The sequence below is a fragment of the Gadus chalcogrammus genome, chromosome 4, assembly GCF_026213295.1.
Source record: "Gadus chalcogrammus isolate NIFS_2021 chromosome 4, NIFS_Gcha_1.0, whole genome shotgun sequence".
Classification (NCBI taxonomy): Eukaryota; Metazoa; Chordata; class Actinopteri; order Gadiformes; family Gadidae; genus Gadus; species Gadus chalcogrammus.
In genome coordinates this window covers 1,315,596-1,335,923 of record NC_079415.1, presented here as the reverse complement: position 1 = coordinate 1,335,923, position 20,328 = coordinate 1,315,596, and the positions used below count along the sequence as shown (strand labels likewise).

The following is a 20,328-nucleotide window of genomic DNA, read 5'->3' as shown; positions in this document are numbered from 1 at the left end:
CATAGAGCATTTTAACCGTAGACTAGGCCTATTCTGATTCAGGAGAATCAGAATAAACGGCTGCAAAAGACGCAGGATGAAAGGAAGAACCACTTCAAGCATAAGTAAGTAACCTTTGGCTCCTATGATGTTATTCGATATTGTTATGGAGGATCGTCGTTTTGCTCGTTTCCTTCCCACTTATGAACCTACCTCACACTCAAAAGAACCGTCCTCTCCTCCCGCTGTTTTGGTTGCCATGGCGATATGCTTCGGCAGCACTACGCGCCGGCCTCGTCTTTGTCACGAGGTGGTCGCTCGGATCCAAGGGTCCGAGCGTACAGCGGGCGGCGCCTCCCTCCGGTTCCAACCAATCACAGTACAGTTGACGTTACCCGGATTGGTTTGACAGGGAGAGAGGTCCCGCCCCACTGCACGCTCGGACACTTGGCTCTCGCAACCAGCTCGTGATTAGGGTGTATGTCACTATTCGATAGCGCTAAACCGACTGGTATGTGATCGGCTTTGGGTTATGCTAAGTTAGTAACATCTAAAGGACATTAATAGGCAGAATTATACATTTGTCTGAGTCTTTTGTGACTATGGAGTTGTAAGGTGACTTCCACTTGGAGTGGTACATTTTTTATCTATGAAACCTTAACAAATGTGAAAGAATGGATTCTGGTGGTCTTCAGCCTCAACATCCAGGCCATGTTAGAGTCGTGTAGCAGGTCTATGTACCGCCAAGACGAATGTTTATATGCTGAACCCTACACACCTTTTATTCAGACTTTTTTATTAGAACTTGTGCGGTTGATTTGAAGAAGTAGGTACAGCATTAGGCCTATAGCCGACATTACCATATATGGACAAGTCTAAATAGTGGGTCTTGATCCCTTTCTAATTGCAGCACTGATTACGTCAATATATTTCCTGGAAACTATAATAAAGATTTAATCAAAGACCAGAGCTATATCCATCAGGTTATGTGATTGTTCTCTCAAATGGACATTGCTTATTAATAAGGCTAAAATGGGTGGATTCTATTTGTATGAATGTCCGCCTATTTGATGACCTCCAAATTAATGAAAAACCTTTTCTGACGTCAACACTTGAGTCCAGTGGTAGATGAAGTGTCCATTTGCGATGACTAATTTAATTTAATTTATTTATTAATTCATTAGGGAGGCTATGCCTCTGCGATTCCTTTCATCCCAATCATCTTAAATTAAATATAAAATAAAGCAAAGGCTAGATTCGCACACTGATTATGTATCATAACGGTGCATTTAAAAAATGCATTTACCAATCAAAGGCGTAAAGGACGTGCGTCGTGCACGCGGACGCCTCTCTATTCCACACACGGGCACGCGCAATCAAACAAATGATTGGTGAAAAACACCGACGGCATCGACCACCCTGCCTACCCGCCCTCACAGCCCCTGTAACGGTGACATCCCGTTCTGGTCCGGATAACGACAACACGACAACATGTCAACACGGACGCTGAGGATGAGGATGTCTTAACGGACCTGATTGCAGATCTCCAGCCAGGAGGACGAAGGAGAAAGGGGGAAAAAAAATGCAACGATTATTTTTTCCTCGACAGGTGTGTGTGATTTTTTTTTTTCTTCTATCTAATATGGGAAAATGAGAGGAAGAATAGAGCTCAGGTTAATCCGATGTTGATATTTATATAGTGAGACAAATGCCATTAAATTCAACCAACTATTAAAACAGCTACATTAAATGCCTCATAATGAATGCACAGTTAACTTTGTATCTGCTGTAGCCGAATATTTATGCGTTCCCCAAAAAAAGAACCCCGTGTTCTCCTGTACCCACGGTGCGTTTTTTCATTAATTTCGACCGTTTTCATGACGTTTTTGCGTCACTGAAAAACGCGATTGAAAAAACAACAGGAGAAAACGTGTAGGCCTGCGCCGCCTTCCCGCGTTCTCGCAGTGGCGATGACATTACACACCTTCTGAACCAAACACAAACATGTCCATAAATGGACATATCGTAGACCTCAACAGTGCAACATCATTCTCCCAGGTCCCAATCTCTCAAGGTGTGTGATGTGTGTAATAACAACTGCGTGTTAACTTCATTTTCGCTCGAGCCTGACTCTTAATCACCAGGGTTTTCGTATATTGCCAAGCCTATGAATATAAATAAACATGCAAATACAAACAATACAAAAACACCTAAATACAAATACAGCACGTTCCGTGGGCCCTGTGTGTTGTTGACTCAAGGCTGGCTCCTGCCTGTATTTGTAGTCTCTTGTGGGGAACCAATCGGCTATCTGCAGCCGGATGATGGCAAGGGCGCCTTTCTGCCAGGTCCTGCCGGCTGCTAAGTGAATTAGGTTGCTAGGGTGAATCCACCACAGTAAACACACGAGGACACCCAGATAAGCATAAAGCGGTCCCTGCACGACCTTAATTGTTCGCCACAATCCACCGGGGGGAAGCCAGAGGTGTTGCTGTATTGTTCTCTGTAGACGTATAGGAGTGGTTCAACAAGATAATGCACAATGTGTATTTTTTTAGGCCGCTAATGTGCCCTCTGAACGAGGTGGTGTCTTGAGCTGGTCGGAATTGTAAAGGTTAAGAAGATATATGGTTGTTTAAAAGTTTATATCAGCAGAGACAATAGGCTTAACGTGTAATAGAAATAGTATGAAAAACATATAATAGGCTGATACTTTTGAACCGACTTGTCATACCAAAGGTTTAACAGAGAAACAAATCGTCCAAAAGATTGTTTTGAACGGCCGAATTGTGTGTCACATGCAATTCCCACCTTGAGTACACAGGGGAGTGTGGCCTGTGTGAAAGTGTGACTTCAGTCAACGTTTGCTATTTCAAGTCCTTGACAGCTGAGTCGCTTGAGCCTGAGCTAATTTCTCACCAACCGAACCATCTCTCCCTCTCTTGAAACAAGGCCCGGGCTGACATTGACTGTCTCATACGTTCGGTTCAGCCAATAACTAATGTCCGTCAGTCTGTGACTGTATATCTGTCTGTCTGTCGGTGTATCTATCCGTATTGGTCCCACGGTTTATTAAACTGTCTTAAGGGCTGATTTTAGTTCCACGTCGTCACAACGCAAGGGCGTTTACGGACCCATTCCATCCACCGCAACGCCTCCCAAAAATTGTAACCCTGCGTCGAGGCGCAGGGCTGTGATTGGTCCGCTCGCTAAAACCCGACGCAGAACCGAAACAGGTCCAGGACTGCGTCGAAGCGTCTGCGTGGTCCTCGCGTCACCGTGGAGCCATAATCAGCCCTTTACCGTCTCACTGTCGGTGCATTTAACCGTCTGTCTGTCTGTCCGTCTACCGACCACCCGTCTACTGACCCGTCTCCCTCCCCCGCAGGACGTCTCCCTGCCAGCCTGACCATGGTCTACGCGCCGTCGACCGGCCTGCTGGCCATCAAGCCCTCCCTCTACTCGCCCTCCTTCTCCTTCCCGCTCTTCCTAAACTTCTCCGATGCGGTCAACTCCTCCTCCTCCTCTTCCTCCTCCTCCTCCTCCTCAGGGGTCCCGCTCGGCCCCACCTCCACCGCCGCCGCCGCCCTCCCCTCGGAGCGCCTCGGGGCCTCGGGCGGCCCGCACAACGCCACCCTGGGGGGGGCGGGGCTCCAGGTGACCTACGACCTGGCCCCGGTCGAGGTGGCGGTGCTGGGGCTGGTGTTCGGCGCGCTGTGGCTCGTCTCCCTCCTGGGCAACGCGCTGGTGTGCCTGGTGATCCACCGCAGCCGCCGCACGCAGTCCACCACCAACTACTTCGTGGTGTCGATGGCGTGTGCCGACCTGCTGCTGTCGCTGGGCGGCGCGCCCTTCGTCCTGCTGCAGGTGGGCGCCGGGCGCTGGCCCCTCGGCGCCGCCGCCTGCAAGCTGGTGCGCTACCTGCAGCACCTGTGCCCCGGCGTGCAGGTGTACGTGCTGCTGTCCATCTGCGTGGACCGCTTCTACACCATCGTGTACCCGCTCAGCTTCAAGGTGTCGCGCGGGAAGGCCAAGAAGATGATCCTGGCGTCCTGGCTGCTGGACGCGGCCTTCGTGGCGCCGTGCCTCTTCTTCTACGGCGGGGCGTGGTCGTCGCGGGCGGGCCACTGCGACTTCTTCCTGCCGTACACCTGGGGGGGCGTGGTCTACGGCGTGGCCCACCTGCTGCTGGGCTTCCTGGTGCCGGTGGCGCTGATGGCGTCCTTCTACCAGCGGGTGGTGCGCTACATCTGGCGGGTGGGCGCCGACGGCCTCACGCTGCGCCGCACCATGAACATCGTGCCCCGGACTAAGGTCAAGACCATCAAGATGTTCCTCGTGCTGAACTCGGTGTTCCTGCTGACCTGGACGCCCTTCTACGTGGCGCAGCTCTGGCACCCCCGGGAGTCGGCCGGCGGCTCCCACCGCCAGGGGGCGCTGTTCTTCACGGCCGTGGCCTGGATCTCCTTCAGCTCCACGGCGTCCAAGCCCACGCTGTACTCGGTGTACAACGCCAACTTCCGCCGGGGCATGAGGGAGACCTTCTGCATGTCGTCCATGAAGTGTTACCGCAGCAACGCGTACACAATCACGGCCAGCACGCGCATGGCCAAGAAGAACTACGTGGGCGTGGTGGACGTCCCCGTGCACGCCAAGGCGCTCACCAAGGACTCCATCTGTGACACCTTCGACCGCGAGGCCAAGGAGAAGAAGCTGGCCTGGCCCATCAACGCCAACCCCCCCAACACCTTCGTGTAGCAGGAGCCACACTGACCCTAAACCAGCCATTGACACAACGTGGATGATAATCGCACAGACATTTTAAAAGGAGAATGGCTTTGAAATGCACAAGTCCAGGGGGAGGTAATCAATCCGTCTTTTACCTTTAACGGCAGTCCCCAGTGGGAAAGGGAAGTGTGGGATTTGTATGTTTTGGAAGAAAATCAGCAAAATGTCAAATATGTATATACAGTATGTATTTATTGAATATATATAATTATGAGTATCATTGTTGGCGTCATCAACGGTGTGTGTGTGTACATACACTGTAGATATTGCAGTACAAGGTGTCCTCAGGTAGCACAGTCTGTGTACAGTCGTACCTCTTTTGTCCGAGGTCATCGTAGGTGAAAGAAGCAGCACTCACGCGCACACAGAATGTATTTGTGATATCAGTGATGCGTTTATCTTTCCTTCACCTGTTCCGATCCGAGGTCTGTGACGACCCGGTCGGAGTGACGGCTCACTGCCAGGTCATCTGTAATGTCTACCGTGGGTTTGTATCCCTTAAAAACAAAACATAGTGATTCTGTCGACGATTTATCATTTCAACGCTACATTTTCTTGTGAAGTCTTCTAATTCTGCCCGTGTAATGTATTATTTCAGTACGCTGTCAACTACCGTGTTTGGAAAAAAAATGTGAATCAAATTCTATGTAGGAATTATAATAATAAAAAAAATGCACACATTGAATTTTTCTTCAGAGACAGTTTGTTAACGCCGTCGTGTAAAATGTTTTCCCAGTGCTGTAAAACAAAATCAACCAAGACAAATGGATTGACATATGCGTTTTTTATTTCGATCGCCATGGTTACACCTACGTCCTTCTCCACAGAGTAACCACTTTATTAGCAAATCCTATTCCTGCCATTCTTTCCTTCCTATTGGTCCCCCTGTTCCACTGAAACATTGTGGAAAAGCCCCAGTCTGTCTGCTCTCTGTGTTTACCCCAGTCTGCCTGGAAACAGTGTTACGACCTGGCTGTTACCTGTAATTAAGACAGAAATTAAAACCATACAAGGCGTATTCACACACACACACACGATACATACCGGTACATAAGAGTTGATTAACATAAAAAAGATTATTTATTGATTTAATGACTGTAAATAAGTCTGTGAATAACATTTTATGTTTAGTGTATTTCAATCCAAGTGGCGGTGAACTCAACAAACGTTTTTTCAAACTTAACATTGAAAAAAGATTTCAGCTGAAAATCCATCAAAGAAAATGTGTTTTTAACATGGACAGATATTCCGTTAGATGATTGTCATAAACATTGACAATGATTTAAAAGTGACTTTTTCATTTCGTCCTCCCTTTAGTGAGCGTTTCTTACCTTGATTACACTCGAGGCATCCAACCAGAAACAATATCACAAAGAAAAGCGACATTACATTTATCAATGCAAAAATATGCCCCAAAAGGCAACTTTCTAATTCAAAGGCTTATTAAATATGAATTCAAGGCTCCAAATATAAAATAGCATAGGCATCACACGTGGACGTAAAGTAACTGACTGACCAGGTCAAGGAAGGGCCCAATTTTTGTCAGACAAAAATAGCAATTTCTCAGGATTCTCCATTTATAGTTTCTATGAAATATAACAAACTTTTGTTAACATAAAAGAGCAAATGGTCTGGGATTAATTCCACCCCTCAAAAAAGAAAAGAAAAGAGAAAAGATATCCGAACAGACTCTTCACAATACATTCATGACCACAATACAAAACGTGGCACGGTGCTTTCTCAGATCCAATAAAAAATACGAATACAAAACTATACCCAATCGCCATATCAATTCCTCTGTGTGTGGACTACGTCCTCGTCAGTAGTAGTAATCCCGGGCTCACCTCAACCTCTCACTGCGTGTTTATCTTAATGACTTCCCATGGGTTGGTATGATTGCACCAAACTTAATTTAAAAATCATAGTGAAGAAAAAATAAAAAAGAGTTGCAGTCGGACCGCGCCACGTCGGCGAGTACAACCCATGAGTTGAGTTTCAGAGAAAACGCTTGTTGGAGTCTTATCGCCACGGCAACGGCGTACGTTTACGGAGAGAGTATCGGGTTGCACACAACATAAACGGCATCGTATGTATATATTCAGGGAACAACAAGTCAATCCACAAGGACCTCGCCACCCCCACTCCCAAAAAAAGTAACATATCTATACATGCCTATGCGTTTATCTACGGTGGGACTGAGCAAAACAAAGTTAATAATCGATCGCCCGATCTGTGGTTGGAATCGTGAGGTCACCTACCCCGCCCCCCCCCCCGGACCGGGGATGTGTGTGTGCGCTCTCGGAACCCCCCCCCCCCCCAGCTCGTGTCGACACGGTTCCCCCGATTTCCTGTGAATGCGGTCGGTTCTCCGTCCTTCTCGTGATTCCGCATGTGACGTCCTCTGGTTCCGCCGGCCGGTGCCGGCGCCCCCCGCTCAGCCCTGGCTGTTGCTGCCGCCGCCGCCGCCGCTCTTGCTGCTCTTGCTGCTCTTGGACGCCTTGGCGCTGCCGTCGTGGGACCCCTTCTGGTCGTCGCCCGTGAGCAGGGCCTTGATCTCCGAGGGGATCTTGCCCTGGTCCATGGCGGAGCACCACTGCTTGTACTGCGCAGGAGGGAGGTCGTCAATACGGGTTGAGAGGGGGTCACATTGGGGGTCCCAGAGGGGGTCACATTGGGGGTCACAGAGGGGGTCACATTGGGGGGCGAAAGAAAATACACACTACGAGTGAACGATTTTAGTTAAGAAATGACAAATCTAGTTTGGTCATTTGGATTTAATTGATTGGGGTCACTGTAGGTATCTTGAACATATGACACATATTACCAAAAGATAAATTAGGTAATTAAGTATCGGGCCCTAGACATAATGAGCAATGAGATCAGGGTTAGGTTTGGTGAGTCAATTTTGAGAAGGTTTGGGGTTAGGGTAAGTCTAGTGTGAGTGTGGCTAGGCTTGGTGAGTCCAGTGTAAGTGTTGTTAGGGTTGGTTAGTTCCAGTGAGAGTGTGGTTAGGCTTGGTGAGTATGGTTTTGACTAGGGTTAGGGTTGGTGAGTAGGGTTAGTTAGTCGAGTGTAAGTGTTGTTAGGGATAGGGAGTCTAGTGTGAGTGTTGTCAGGGTTGGTTAGTTACAGTGCAAGTGTGGTTAGGCTTGGTGAGTATGGTTTGAGTAGGGTGAGGGTAGGTTAATCCACCGTGCGTGTGGTTAGGGATGATGTGTCCAGTCTGGGTAAGGTTAGGGGTTGGTTTGTATACATCATGTATAGTTGAGTTACCATCTCCAGCTCCTCGCGGAGGGCACAGATGGCCCTCTCCTTGCTGGACACCAGCTCCTCCAGGTACTGATACCGGAGCTTCTTCCGGGCGCGACACTCCCTCGCACTCTGCCTGCTCCTCTCCAGCTTGGCCTTCAGGTCGATCTTGGCCGGCTTACGTCCTCTCTTCCCCGGCTTCTTCACTTTACCCGCCACAATCTGTCAAATAAATAGAAACCACAATACATCAACCCATCTACTCTGTTGCGTACTACTTAAAGTGTCTGCTACCGAGAATCCTAAGGTATTCTTTGCATCCAGATTATTAGTTTGTTTACATTTTGTTAATCACCACTGAACGACTCAACAATAATTCAAAGTGTGGATCTCTTAGCCTTTTTATATTTGAGTTACCATGTTCCATTCTCTTATCATCATGAAGGAGGTGTCCAAAATATAGTGTATAGTATACACTATACAGTAGTATAGTGTGATGCAAGCACTGTGGCTTGCATCGAATGCTTGATCAATTAATTGATTATCATTTTAACGCGTTTAGGATTGAGGAAAAACACATTCCAGATGTAAACAAGAAGGGGCACCATTAAGATCCAATCACTAAGATGGAAAGACGTCTACGAGGGCAGTAAGATCTGAGCCTCGCAGTGTGCCTACAGGCCCAGTATTCTGGCTCTGCTGGCTAAACACACACACAACACGGTAGGCTCGACTACGACAATACTCGACCCATCCAGCGTGAACTGCGGTTTGCTTCGAGTTCAGTTTAATGAAACAAGCGAATAGTGAGCTGTGGTGTTTTGTCTCACCTTATTGTCATCCATTTTAGTGCCCGACGTAAACACTTGCGCTCCTTTCCCCAGTGCTGCCAACCGCAGAGTAGTTACGTTACGGGACAAAAGACGACCACGATTATGACCACTGTTTCACGAGATGCGTTTATTCTGACGGATGTGCGATCGTCAGCCTCCTCCAGCATCCATAAATAACGTTCAGATTGTTACAGTTTTGGAATTGCAAGCTATTGCCTTGTGTTTACATCACTTTCATACTTCCTGTTGTGGTTCTGTTCCGGAAGTACGTCAGCCCCCCCCTCGTCGCCGTCGTGCTATGCTCGAGCCTGCACTGCCGCCAAGCGGACGGTTCGGAACTGCAACGGTTTTTTGGAGCCAGTGTTTTGACGACTGCAGTGTGCGAGTTATTATATTATACTAACCCCCGGAAATGTAATTCAGGTCATATTTGATGGTGTATCAAATGATAAACATAAAGTTAAATATTCCTTTGAAATATTACCATGTCATGTGAATGTATACAAACTTGACAAAAGGAAGTACTTGTCAAGCACGCTTCAGAAAGTTAAACATCCCGAATTGTATGGAAGGACTGTAGGACACCACTTTTTTTATTTTTTTTTACATTCTATAGATCTAATAAACATCCGCGTCAATTTACCTTTTTTATATAACACTATCCTCTGGCGGACTTTGAAGCGTGCGCCTGCGCCTTTAAGAGCGACCGCTGCGCTCTGACTGGAGGCGCGATGACGGCATCCTTTTATTTTTATCGCAATGACCTCATGTCTTATGGCAGAAGTTTACTAACGAGAGAATCTCTTTCTTTTATATAACTTCGCCGTGCGCAGTGTCGTTCGCTTGGCTCTCTTCGTCCTGGCTGGGGGGACATGGAGTGTCTCTATTAAACTCCAACACTGGGCTGTATGGCGAAAAAAAAGTCATTTTCACGACAAATTCTCTAACGGTGAGTTTTCGAAATTTCTAATGAGCGACTCGGCAGCATCTCGCTACGAGGCCTTAGTTATGGAGTTGTTCTCCATGTGTCTTCGGACAGGGGCTCTGAACGTAACACAGTATAAAACAAAACGACTCAAACAGACCTGCGATATGGGGATACTTTGGGAAACGATCGCACGTATTTCTGTGCGTCGACCTGTCGAGTTCGCTTGACCGACGCGATATCGGCGTACGAAATGAGTGTTGCGATTTAAACACTGTGTTCTAATGTCGCCCACAGCGGACACGATAACTTTAGACTGGAACTGGACCCGAGCAGTGTGAAACTTTAGTTTAAATCACTCTTGGTGAAACCATCATTTGATGGGATGACCAAGCGCCATGTCGACTTATGATGTCTACCCTGTTGTTTATTTGTTGTCTCTTTGATATGAGGGGTGAAGAATATGCCATGTGTAGGCATGGTTGTTGTGTATATGCATGTCGTCGACTGTGTATACTGTGGTCGATCAGCTGTCACAGAAAGATGTTCCAATCTGTCAATCAGCTGTCACAACACAGACCCATAATTTACTTAAGCTCTTTATAAGACCGCAAAGCAAAACACTTATTAAATCAATTGAATCATATGATAACAATCCCTGTAAACCTCGCCTTTGCATCTTCTCTACCGATAAAGGAAGTTAAAGGGCTAATATAATAACAGTTTGCACAAATCATGTTAATGATTACATCCTGAGGTGTCTACGGCAACAGGGTCATTGAGATTGGTTTCTGGGGGGTAGGCGACAGGCAGACCAGTTTATATGAAGCATTAGTAAGGTATGTCTACTGTCGTCTGGCTCAGCCCGCTCTCTCCGTCTTAATTACATGTTTTAACCAGATGTACCAGCTGATTGAGGCAGAGTGAGACGGTAAGAGTGTGATCATCCCGATTAAACGGTGTGTGTTTCAGGAAGCAGATGTCTGTGATGTTGTCTGGCCTGATATTACATGTCGTTCTTTTATCAGAAAAACTTCCACAGGATACATGAGCAGCTGGAACTATCGCAGCATCAGTTGGGGGCATGAATAAGGCATTTATGTCAGATTGATCCGATGCAAAATCTTGTACAAATACATTATTTCAACCTGTTAAATACCGGTTATTACATACAACTGAAATGACATGCTGATTTGATGTTTTAAATAATTTTAAAATAGTTTTAAATAATTGATGGGAAGAAAATACAATGGATGCACTTTGCCAGAATTGTGAAAAGATTCAAGATTCAAATTAATGCAAAATAAGTTAGGAAGAATAAAATAGCTAGTATTGAACAAGCATACCCACTTAAGATAATATCAGCATGGTCCTATTTAGAAGCACAAAAGGTGTATGAGTTTTGCTAAAAACCACTTTTTCCAAAGACAAACCTTGACCTAAAACAGGCCACACCACTCGCTGGCCAAATCTGAACGTCATTTAATGTGGAAAGTGACGTCACACATAGTTGTCATCAATCACATGACCTTATTTTGTTTCTGAGCCTGCATCTGTCGCTGTGCTGGGATTTTAACGTTTAATGTCTTTAAAAGATAATAAACATTTGCCCCCCACATCGCCTAATCCAAGAGGATGGGAATGATTGTTTTGAAAGGTGACCACTCAAGTCGCTCAAGTGCAGTTTATTTGTATAGCTCAAAGGGCTTCACAGACCATGTTTTATGACCCCCCCCCCCCTTAAAGAGCAGAGAAAACCCCCCTAGGGATGGTTAGGATTGCAATGGCTGACCTAATGGACATACATAATGCTTACATTAAACTCATCCTCTGCTCGAAGACAATGAGACCTTGGCTTCAATGAGGTACTCATCCATGTGTTATAAGGGCTGAGCCCCAATGTTTTACGTAGCTGGGTTTAAGGTTAGTCCCGTGAGAATCACCCTGATCTGTTGAGCTAATACTCCATGCCCCCCATCCCTGATTGGCCTGTCCACTTGTTGGGTTTTGGAAGTTGCTTTTAATCGAGATCGAGGCCAGACTGATCCTCAGAGAGGAGCTGAGATATGAACTGAAATATTCCCACAATGTGGACTGTGTGAGTAGCACATGCTCATGTGGCTAGTTTAGGTCATGAAGGACTAATTACTGTAGATGACGGGTCAGAGCTTTCTGGTTCACCCATCAAAACACTCATTACCGTTTTCGTTGACACAATAACAATATCGACAAAGCAATATATCCCTCATTGTTGGCAATCGGCCCATGTGACGTGGTTGTAAAACAGATAAGTATAGTTGATATGCAGCGTACGGCTGGGCTGTTCTGACATGGTCCAACTAGGTAGGATGTCTCACTTAATTACACCAATTAGAGAGGTTGTTACAAACAGGAGAATGCCAGTGACCTTTTCGCCTCAATTAGTATCTTAGTTCAAAGTAATACCAATCTCATAGAATAAGGAAGCCAGACATTTTTTTATTGGGACATTCATTGCTGATTTATGTCAAACCGTAAGGGAAACCAAATGAGGAAATAGGCAAATATTTGATATTTTGGTTTGTTTTGAGGCGTGTAGTAACTTGGGCGAGATCACAGCAACGTAATTCATTATTTTCTGATATTTGTTCTCTTTATTAATGTATAACTTCACCGAACTATTCACGGCCCTCAGACAATCTTCGGCTACCATCTGTTTGAGTGTCAACAAACGGTATAGTTTGGTGAGATAAGAGGCCTTGTTGAGAAATAAAATGACTAAACGGGCGTGTTGCTAAAATTCCAGATACGCTAGGCTGCTGTCAGCTCCGCCAACTGTAAGTCATGGCCCCGCCTCTTTTGTGTGGAATAGCTCCGCCCCCAGCTTGGCGTCACTAGCCTCATCATCGTGGGCTGACAGCCATCGTTCATGTTTAGACCCCGGGCTAGACTTTTAAGAAATAAAAAAGCCATAACTAGAGGAAGACCATCTGCTCTACTACTAAATGCTGCTGGTCACTGCTCGTTCACTACTTGTCTCCCCATAGTGAACGAGCAATAAGGAGGATTGTACATCAGAAGAATGCATCATGGGATTTTTTGGTTCCCGATACCACGCCATTTTGAGAGGAGAGAGAGAGAGAGAGAGAGAGAGAGAGAGAGAGAGAGAGAGAGAGAGAGAGAGAGAGAGAGAGAGAGAGAGAGAGAGAGAGAGAGAGAGAGAGAGAGAGAGAGAGAGAGAGAGAGAGAGAGAGAGAGAGAGAGAGAGAGAGAGAGAGAGAGAGAGAGAGAGAGAGAGAGAGAGAGAGAGAGAGAGAGAGAGAGAGTCAGTGAGTCAGTCCTAAAAAAGTCCTGTAGTCCTAAAACTACGTTAATATACCGTATCGAAGCGGATTCCCGAGTGCGACTATCGGAACGCAGCCCTTCCTTGCTCTTCGTTGATCGTAGCCGACCGGGCCGGTTGGACGATGTTATCGGCCGATACAGGCCTATCACAGACATATCGCTATCTGCTTAGGTCTTTGCCGATGTGCGCCGATATGAAATGGTGTCGATACAGTAACGTTATTACCTCTTTATAAATCATCTACTGTGGTGGTTGAACCTGATCGATAACGGTAATCTGTTAATCCCTGATACCGGTGTTTGTATCGGCGCCTAACGTCCAGCATGGGCCGGGCTCTAGTCCTGACGGCGCAGCTGATCTGAAGGGTCGTGAAATCGGACCTCTCGGAACTAAAGGGTGATGAATCGGGGGGAGGGCGGGGGGGGATTTCCCGCCGCTTAGTTTAGTCACGCTCTGCCCTCCCCAGGGCGGCGGTCTGAGCACAACGCCATGGCCTAACCGCCGCTGTTGCCATGGGGAGTGAGGGATGGTCGCGGGAGCTGAGCGATGGGAGCGGCGTGCAGGGTATATTTAGACCCGGCATCATTCTTTTTGCAACTCGATTCCCGCCGAGACACCATCCGTCTACCACCGATACGCCGCTCGCAGACACTCGGGAGACCGCTGACGGAGGTGGTGTACGCTTCGGCGGAGGTCAAAGAGGTCGACGCCGTTCGAACACGTTTTGAATCATTTCGATTTTTATGCGGATGACGTTTGAGAACACGCCGTTCCGGGGATGTTCGGCGTTCCGGTGTTCGCCTACACATCGTATTTTCGAACTCGGGATAACATACGATCGGTCAAACTTTGAGTCGGGTTCTGGAAGCTTAATCAACAGCTTCAGAAAGGTCTCTCCACATTGGAGACTTTGGCACCGGTCACTGCATTCCCCTGGCCTTTTAATTTTTTACAGGATTTAATCTGACTGCCAACACACACACACACACACACACACACACACACACACACACACACACACACACACACACACACACACACACACACACACACACACACACACACACACACACACACACACACACACACACACACACACACCCCTATTTACCTTTACTACCAGGTGGTTTTCAGGCCTTTTCAGGTTGGAATAATGATAAATGTTATTTCTTTAAGTGTGTCTGCATGTCTTCTATAAACTCTGCGTTTGTCGGGCCAGGACAGTTTTGACACACTGCATGTAAAATATCATTTGGAGGAGGCAGGTGGGAAAGCTTTTGTGGAACCGACACCTTTTCTTCGCGGTGAATTGCGGCACCACACTTTGTGGTGTGCGAGTTCCATGTGAGAAGTACAAGCCTGGAGCTAAACGAACTGAAACCTGACAGCCAACGCTGCGTATGACACCTGATTACTGAATTTGCGTAATAAAAAACCCGTCAAATAACATCGGCTGGATTTAGCGTTCGTTCTTCTATGTTCGGAGGCATACGAAAGTCTTTGTCTGGCGTGGGGGCTATTGTTACCCGTCGGGTGCTAATCCGAGGGTTAGGAAATCCCACCGGCGTAGGATTTCATCATTTTCCTTTTTTATTGCGATTGTTCTTTGGCACTCGTCTCTGAACCTTGCCCGCCTTGACGGGTGGTCCGCTATCAAGGAGAGACATGTTTTGGGGAAGTTTCTTTTGTTGCGTTCCTCATCCAGTAAATGCTGGTTTATACAGCGCAGGGGAATTTCCTCGGGCCCGTGGCCAGATGATTCGACTCGGGTCTTACAACGGTAGCCGCTCTGAGAATGGGAAGTCAGTGGCTGCAGACTATGTAGCAAACGTATGCTTAGGAGGACATCGCAGTTGTTCCTTTTCTCTCGCTAAGCCATTGACTAAAGGTATTTAAAGACATTCAAGGTCACTAGCTGTGATGCAATCTTTGCTCTGCGCGCCCCCCCCCCCCCCCCCCCGATCCTCCTTATGCTTATCTTGTTTTTTCTCCCATGTCTCGCCTGTCTCCCCCCTTCTCGCCCCCTGGTAGAGGCAGTGTGGACACTGGAAACTTATTTTCTGACTTATTGCGTTTGTCAACAGTGGCTTTCTTAAAAAAATCAATGCACACTTTATCGGCCAAAAACTGTGAATCTAATTCCCCCCCCCCCCTCTCTCTCCCCTCTCTCTCTCTCTCTCTCCCCCCCCCCCTCTCTCTCCCCTCTCTCTCTCTCTCTCTCTCCCCCGCTCTCTCTCCCACAGCCTCTCCCCCCCCCACCACCACCCAAAGAGGCCGATAAGTGCTTAAGCATGAAGGCAGGGAGCGAGGTGTGCGATGATGTAACGGCCGCACAGCCCAAGAGAGAAGACTTCTTTTGTCGTAGCCGAGCAATGGTGTGAATACGTCTGCCCCTTAGACCCGCCCCCTGTCTCCCCCCTCCCTCCCTCCCTCCCCCCCTCCCCTCCTCTCTTCCCTCACCCCCTCGCTCCTTCCCTCCCTCCTCACACATCCCTAGAAAGTCTCTCTTCTTCTCAGAAACTAGGCCGCAGTTGTAGACATTTTGGCATACATACACCCACACAGACACAGAGAGACTCACAAAGAGACGCGCGCACACGCGCACGCACTCACACACAAGGAGGATAGTCGCGGGAGGGTTATATAAAATCTTTTCGACCAATAGAGTTGCCGCCTGTCTTTTTTACACTGCTCTCTACTCTCTCTCTCTCTCTCTCTCTCTCTCTCTCTCTCTCTCTCTCTCTCTCTCTCTCTCTCTCTCTCTCTCTCCCTCTCCCTCTCCCTCTCCCTCTCCCTCTCTTTTGGCCCCGGGTCCGTGCAGCCGAGCTCCATCAGTGTGACATCATCCCCGGCCGACACAATGGCGCTCTTCATCTCCTGAGGGCCCCGCGCTAGGAGCTGCGTCATCCCTGCCCCCCCCCACCCCCCCAGCCCCCCAACCGGGAGGAGGAGGGAGAGGAGGAGGAGGGAGAGGAGGAGGAGAGGAGGAGCAGGCTGCAGGGTGGGGGGTCTGTGGGTGTCAGGGGGGGGGGGGTTCGGGGTGTGTGGGGGGGGAGGGTGTGGGGCGGCGGTGGGAGGGGGGGGGGGGGGTGACTAGTCTCTCCAGAGAGCGAGGGGGCGAGGGAGAGCGAGAGGCAGACGGGTGGGGGGGGGGGGGCGAGCCGACATGACGGAGCGTCCAGTCGTCGCGGCGAGGGCCGCTGCCGCCGCCGCCACGGCGGGGGGGCCCCGGCGCGCCCGGGCCATCGCGGCCGAGGCCCTGGTGGCGCTGCTAGAGAGCGGGCTGGACCGCGTGCTGCTCATCGACAGCCGGCCCTTCGTGGACTACAACGCGGCGCACGTCCTGGAGGCGGTCAACGTCAACTGCTCCAAGCTGATGAAGAGGAGGCTGCAGCAGGACAAGGTGCACATCGCAGAGCTGCTGCAGCACTCGGCCAAGAGGAAGGTGAGGGCTCCCTCTCCCCCCGTCCCCCCGTACCCCCGTACCCCCGTACCCCCGTCCCCTGTCCTGTCTCTCCCCCCTCCCCGTCCTGTCTCTCCCCCGTCCTGTCTCCCTCCCCGTCTCTCCCCCCGTCCTGCCTCCCCCCCCGTCCTGTCTCTCCCCCGTCCTGTCTCCCTCCCCGTCCTGTCTCTCCCCCGTCCTGTCTCTCTCCCCGTCTCTCCCCCCGTCCTGTCTCCCTCCCCGTCTCTCCCCCCGTCCTGTCTCTCTCCCCGTCTCTCCCCCTCTTACCCTCCTCCCGTCTCTCCCCCCGTCCCCGGCTCCCCAGCTCTCCTCCCTCCCCCCCTCCTCTCCTCCCTCCCCCCTCCTGACATACACACTGTGTGTCTCTCTCCCTGTCTCTCCCCCCGTCGCCTCCTCCTCCTCCTGTCTCCCCCCCCCGTCCCCGGCCCCCTCCCTCTCTCCCCCTGTCCCCCGTCCTGTCTCCCCCCCCCCCCCCCCCACCCCCTCCTCCCTGCTCTCCCCCCACCCCTCCCATCCCGTCTCCCCCCCCTCCACACCAGCTCTCCCTCCTCCTCCCACACACTTATGTCTGCTGAGCGGTGGGTTCACTTTGTCCCCCCCCCCCCCCCAAGGCCTCCAGGCTCCGACCGCGGTCATGGGCGCCTGATGCCACACGCGCGCGCACACGCATGTGTGTATTTATACGTGTGTATTTATGTATTCACCGGGGTCGCAGCACCCTGGCCCCTCCCTCTCGCGGTCTGGCGTTCGAAATGGGAATGGCTTGAATTGTTTGTTTGTTTGTTGTGCCTCCTTTATTACTGAGGCAACAGACAGCAGACAGTAACTACAGATTGTAACTACAAATTGTAACTACAGATTGTAACCGTAGTTTGTAAATACAGATTGTTACTCCAGATTGTAACTACAAATTTGTAACTACAGATTGTAACAACAGATTGTAACTACAGATTGTAACCGTAGTTTGTAAATACAGATTGTTACTACAGATTGTAACTACAGATTGTAACTACAGATTGTAACTACAGATTGTAACTACAAATTGTAACTACAGATTGTAACTACAGATTGTATCTGCAGATTGTAACTACAGATTGCACCCACAGATTGTAACAACAGATTGTGAGCTGTACTTTATTTCTTCTTGGTCTACGGTTGAGGGCGGGAGAGGAGCACAGCTGTTGCTCTGAATGTGCGGACGTCGACTTTAAGCACGGCCCTAGGTTCCTGTACTTTATGAGGGGATTACTCGCGGTGCGCAGCTCCCCCCCCCCCCCCCCCACCCCCCCTGCACCTTGTCCAATTAAGGGTCACTAGGAGGTGGACTGACCGCTACAAGGGAGCTATGCTAATTAGCAGCCCCGTGCCATTTTGCACTAACCAGTTGCAGTTTGCTGTAAGCTAGTAGTTACCGCAGTTAATCCAGGAGACTTGTAAGAACGTTTGATACCGTCTGTTAGTGTGACGGCGGAGAAATGCGAACTTCCCTGAATAAATGGTCTCGGGGACGTCCTCTGATGTGAGTGGAAGGGGAAAGTGGTGGATTGGAGTTTACAAGTTAAGTTAATTTAAGTTAAGATGATTCAGCAGGGATACGTTAAAAACGTTAAAAACGTACTGTTTGTTGTTTCGTCAAAACAAAACTAGCTGTAAATACTTCTTAAGGAGTCCCTACCCTCAGACACTCCTCGTGCTAGTTTTACTCGGTCTATAAACATTGTTTTATGTGCAGTATGTCAGAACCCTACACCCTAAAAATAAAAGTTCCACTCTCCACTCAGTTCCACTTAATTCCACAATTACATTCAATTGAAATTAATTTAATTGAAGCGGGCCCAAACCCTTAACCCACTCTGTTTCAGCTGACAATGTAATAGGATTGTCAATCCACATGAAATGGATCCACGGTTGCTGTAATCGTTGCAAAAACATGGGCATATTTGTGGCTGGAAAATAATCAGAACGTGATTCAGGGTTTATGTCGACCACTAAATTGACATCATTTCACTCAAACCACCACCGACTGAGCGACCCTCAATCACGACTCACTCATCGAAGGAATCAGACACTTAGCGTGATTATGGCAGTGCCTTAACAACTTCATGGGAATCAGCCCCTTGGTTAACATTCAACGTTCTGACTTGTTTTATTGTGCTGGTGCACCCAAATGGGGATCACAGAGCTACAGTTGATCAAATGTTTATGCCGTTCCAAAAGTTGTTGTATATTCCTCATATTCTGTCCGCCAGTCCTTCGTCTCCTGCTCCTGCTACTAGAACACAGGCTTGTACACCAGAGTGCATCCTGGGAGTTGTTGTTGGCCCTTCTCTGCCGTAATGAGAGGGCCCAGAGGGGGTGTAGTGCTGTGAAATCCTAAATCAGCGTTAACGCAGCGTGACGGGAGCTAATGAAATCTGTGTTTTGCCTCGTCTCGCTTGAGCGGCTCTGTGGCAGCTTCAACGCGATGACAAATCATCTCCTGATTATTGACCAAACAACCGGCCTCAAACAAAGCCGTAACCACCGACACGATAGCGAGCATTCCAACGCTCCTGGGCCCCCGAAACTGCCTCCAAAAAGTTGCGATGCCTAAAGGAGTTTCTCCCTTAATTTGGCCGTAGTAGGAGATATCCCCCCCTACTGATCACATGCTGAGAGCTGGGCCTAGGGGTACTGCCACTGGGTACGTGTGTGTGGAGACCCCTTGGCTTTATGACGGCTTTATAACTCCTAATCCCTGATTCCTGTTCCCTGATCCAACTCCTAGTCCCTGATTCCTGTTCCCTGATCCAACTCCTAATCCCTGATTCCTGTTCCCTGATCCAACTCCTAATCCCTGATTCCTAATCCCTGAACCAACTCCTAGTCCCTGATTCCTGTTTCCTGATCCAACTCCTAATCCCTGATTCCTGTTCCCTGATCCAACTCCTAATCCCTACTCCCTGGTCCCTGATCCAACTCCTAATCCCTACTCCCTGGTCCCTGATCCAACTCCTAATCCCCGATTCCTGATTCCTGGTCCCTGATCCAACTCCTAATCCCTGATCCCTGGTCCCTGACCTCTTGCCTGTCGCTCTGCTCCCTCCAGCTGGAGCTCCAGGGCGACCAGGAGGTGGTGGTGTACGACCTGGGCTCCACTGACCCCGGGTCCCTCCCCTCGGACAGCTTCCTCAGCGTCCTGCTGGCCAAGCTGGAGCGGACCTTCCCCTCGGTGCACCTGCTCGCAGGTGAGTCCCCCGTCACCGTGGCGACGCTCGGCTTCATCAGGAGGGTGCACCGCCACCCACGAAGAAAGTGTGATACTGAGATGCTCAAATAATAGTCTTTTACCAAAAGCGACTTATGATAAGTACATTTGTCAGAGGAAAGAGACAATACATCACTGTCGGCACAGTAAGGATGTTCATAGAAAATAGTGCCAAGCACTAACAATCGTTAGGTTCTACTACAATATCATTATAGAAAGCAATTCATATTGATTTCATAGACGAACAGAAAAACATGTTTTTAACAGTTTTGTTCACAGGTCAAACCTTTGTGGGCGTGAGCCTGTTTATTCATGGGCATTTTCGTTCCTCACACCGATACAAACATCTAGAACTCTATCAAAGAATCGCCAGGCAATCGTTCACATGCAAGGAAAGAGTCACGGTGTGTCGTTAATAATACGCAAGAAAAGTGTTGGAGGGATGTTGCGTTGTGGTTAAGATGATAACCCTCCAACAGTGACGTGTGTCGGCTGATAAACTCAGCGGAAGTTGTGTTC

At 48.9% G+C, this 20,328-nt stretch overlaps 3 protein-coding genes and 1 long non-coding RNA gene across 5 annotated transcripts in view; 3 read left to right on the top strand and 1 right to left on the bottom strand.

The window, feature by feature from the left end:
- Nucleotides 1-21: 21 nt before the first annotated feature.
- gpr19 (G protein-coupled receptor 19) lies at nucleotides 22-6,292 on the top strand. Of its 2 annotated transcripts, XM_056588639.1 has the most exons (3): nucleotides 22-104; nucleotides 1,419-1,588; nucleotides 3,368-6,292. In XM_056588639.1, the coding sequence occupies exon 3, from the start codon at nucleotides 3,391-3,393 to the stop codon at nucleotides 4,735-4,737; it is 1,347 nt and encodes a 448-aa protein (XP_056444614.1). In that variant the 5' UTR covers nucleotides 22-104; nucleotides 1,419-1,588; nucleotides 3,368-3,390; the 3' UTR covers nucleotides 4,738-6,292. The 2 variants fall into 2 exon arrangements, with proteins under 2 accessions (XP_056444614.1, XP_056444613.1); XM_056588638.1 differs by having other exon boundaries at nucleotides 28-1,588.
- crebl2 (cAMP responsive element binding protein-like 2) lies at nucleotides 5,262-9,127 on the bottom strand. Its single transcript, XM_056588640.1, has 3 exons — nucleotides 8,847-9,127; nucleotides 8,041-8,238; nucleotides 5,262-7,369 (listed from the first exon to the last, which is right to left on the bottom strand). The coding sequence occupies exons 1-3, from the start codon at nucleotides 8,859-8,861 to the stop codon at nucleotides 7,202-7,204; spliced, it is 381 nt and encodes a 126-aa protein (XP_056444615.1). The 5' UTR covers nucleotides 8,862-9,127; the 3' UTR covers nucleotides 5,262-7,201.
- Nucleotides 9,128-9,587: 460 nt separating this feature from the next.
- Nucleotides 9,588-16,061, top strand: LOC130381176 (uncharacterized). Its single transcript, XR_008895341.1, has 3 exons — nucleotides 9,588-9,798; nucleotides 15,343-15,474; nucleotides 15,921-16,061. It is a non-coding gene; the product is annotated as an uncharacterized LOC130381176 (long non-coding RNA).
- Nucleotides 16,062-16,265: 204 nt separating this feature from the next.
- dusp16 (dual specificity phosphatase 16) overlaps nucleotides 16,266-20,328 on the top strand; it is a 17,046-nt gene continuing 12,983 nt past the window's right edge. The window contains exons 1-2 of the mRNA XM_056587594.1: nucleotides 16,266-16,544; nucleotides 19,651-19,789. Coding sequence (XP_056443569.1) covers nucleotides 16,266-16,544; nucleotides 19,651-19,789 — 418 coding nt within the window. The remainder of the gene's footprint in view (nucleotides 16,545-19,650; nucleotides 19,790-20,328) is intronic.

Bases quoted from the DNA above. Each gene is read 5' to 3' on its own strand.
- gpr19 (XM_056588639.1), top strand. From the start codon at position 3,391: ATGGTCTACGCGCCGTCGACCGGCCTGCTGGCCATCAAGCCCTCCCTC.
- crebl2 (XM_056588640.1), bottom strand. The intron at 7,370-8,040 runs GTAACTCAACTA...CCTCCTGCGCAG, and splicing joins TCCGCGAGGAGCTGGAGATG to TACAAGCAGTGGTGCTCCGC.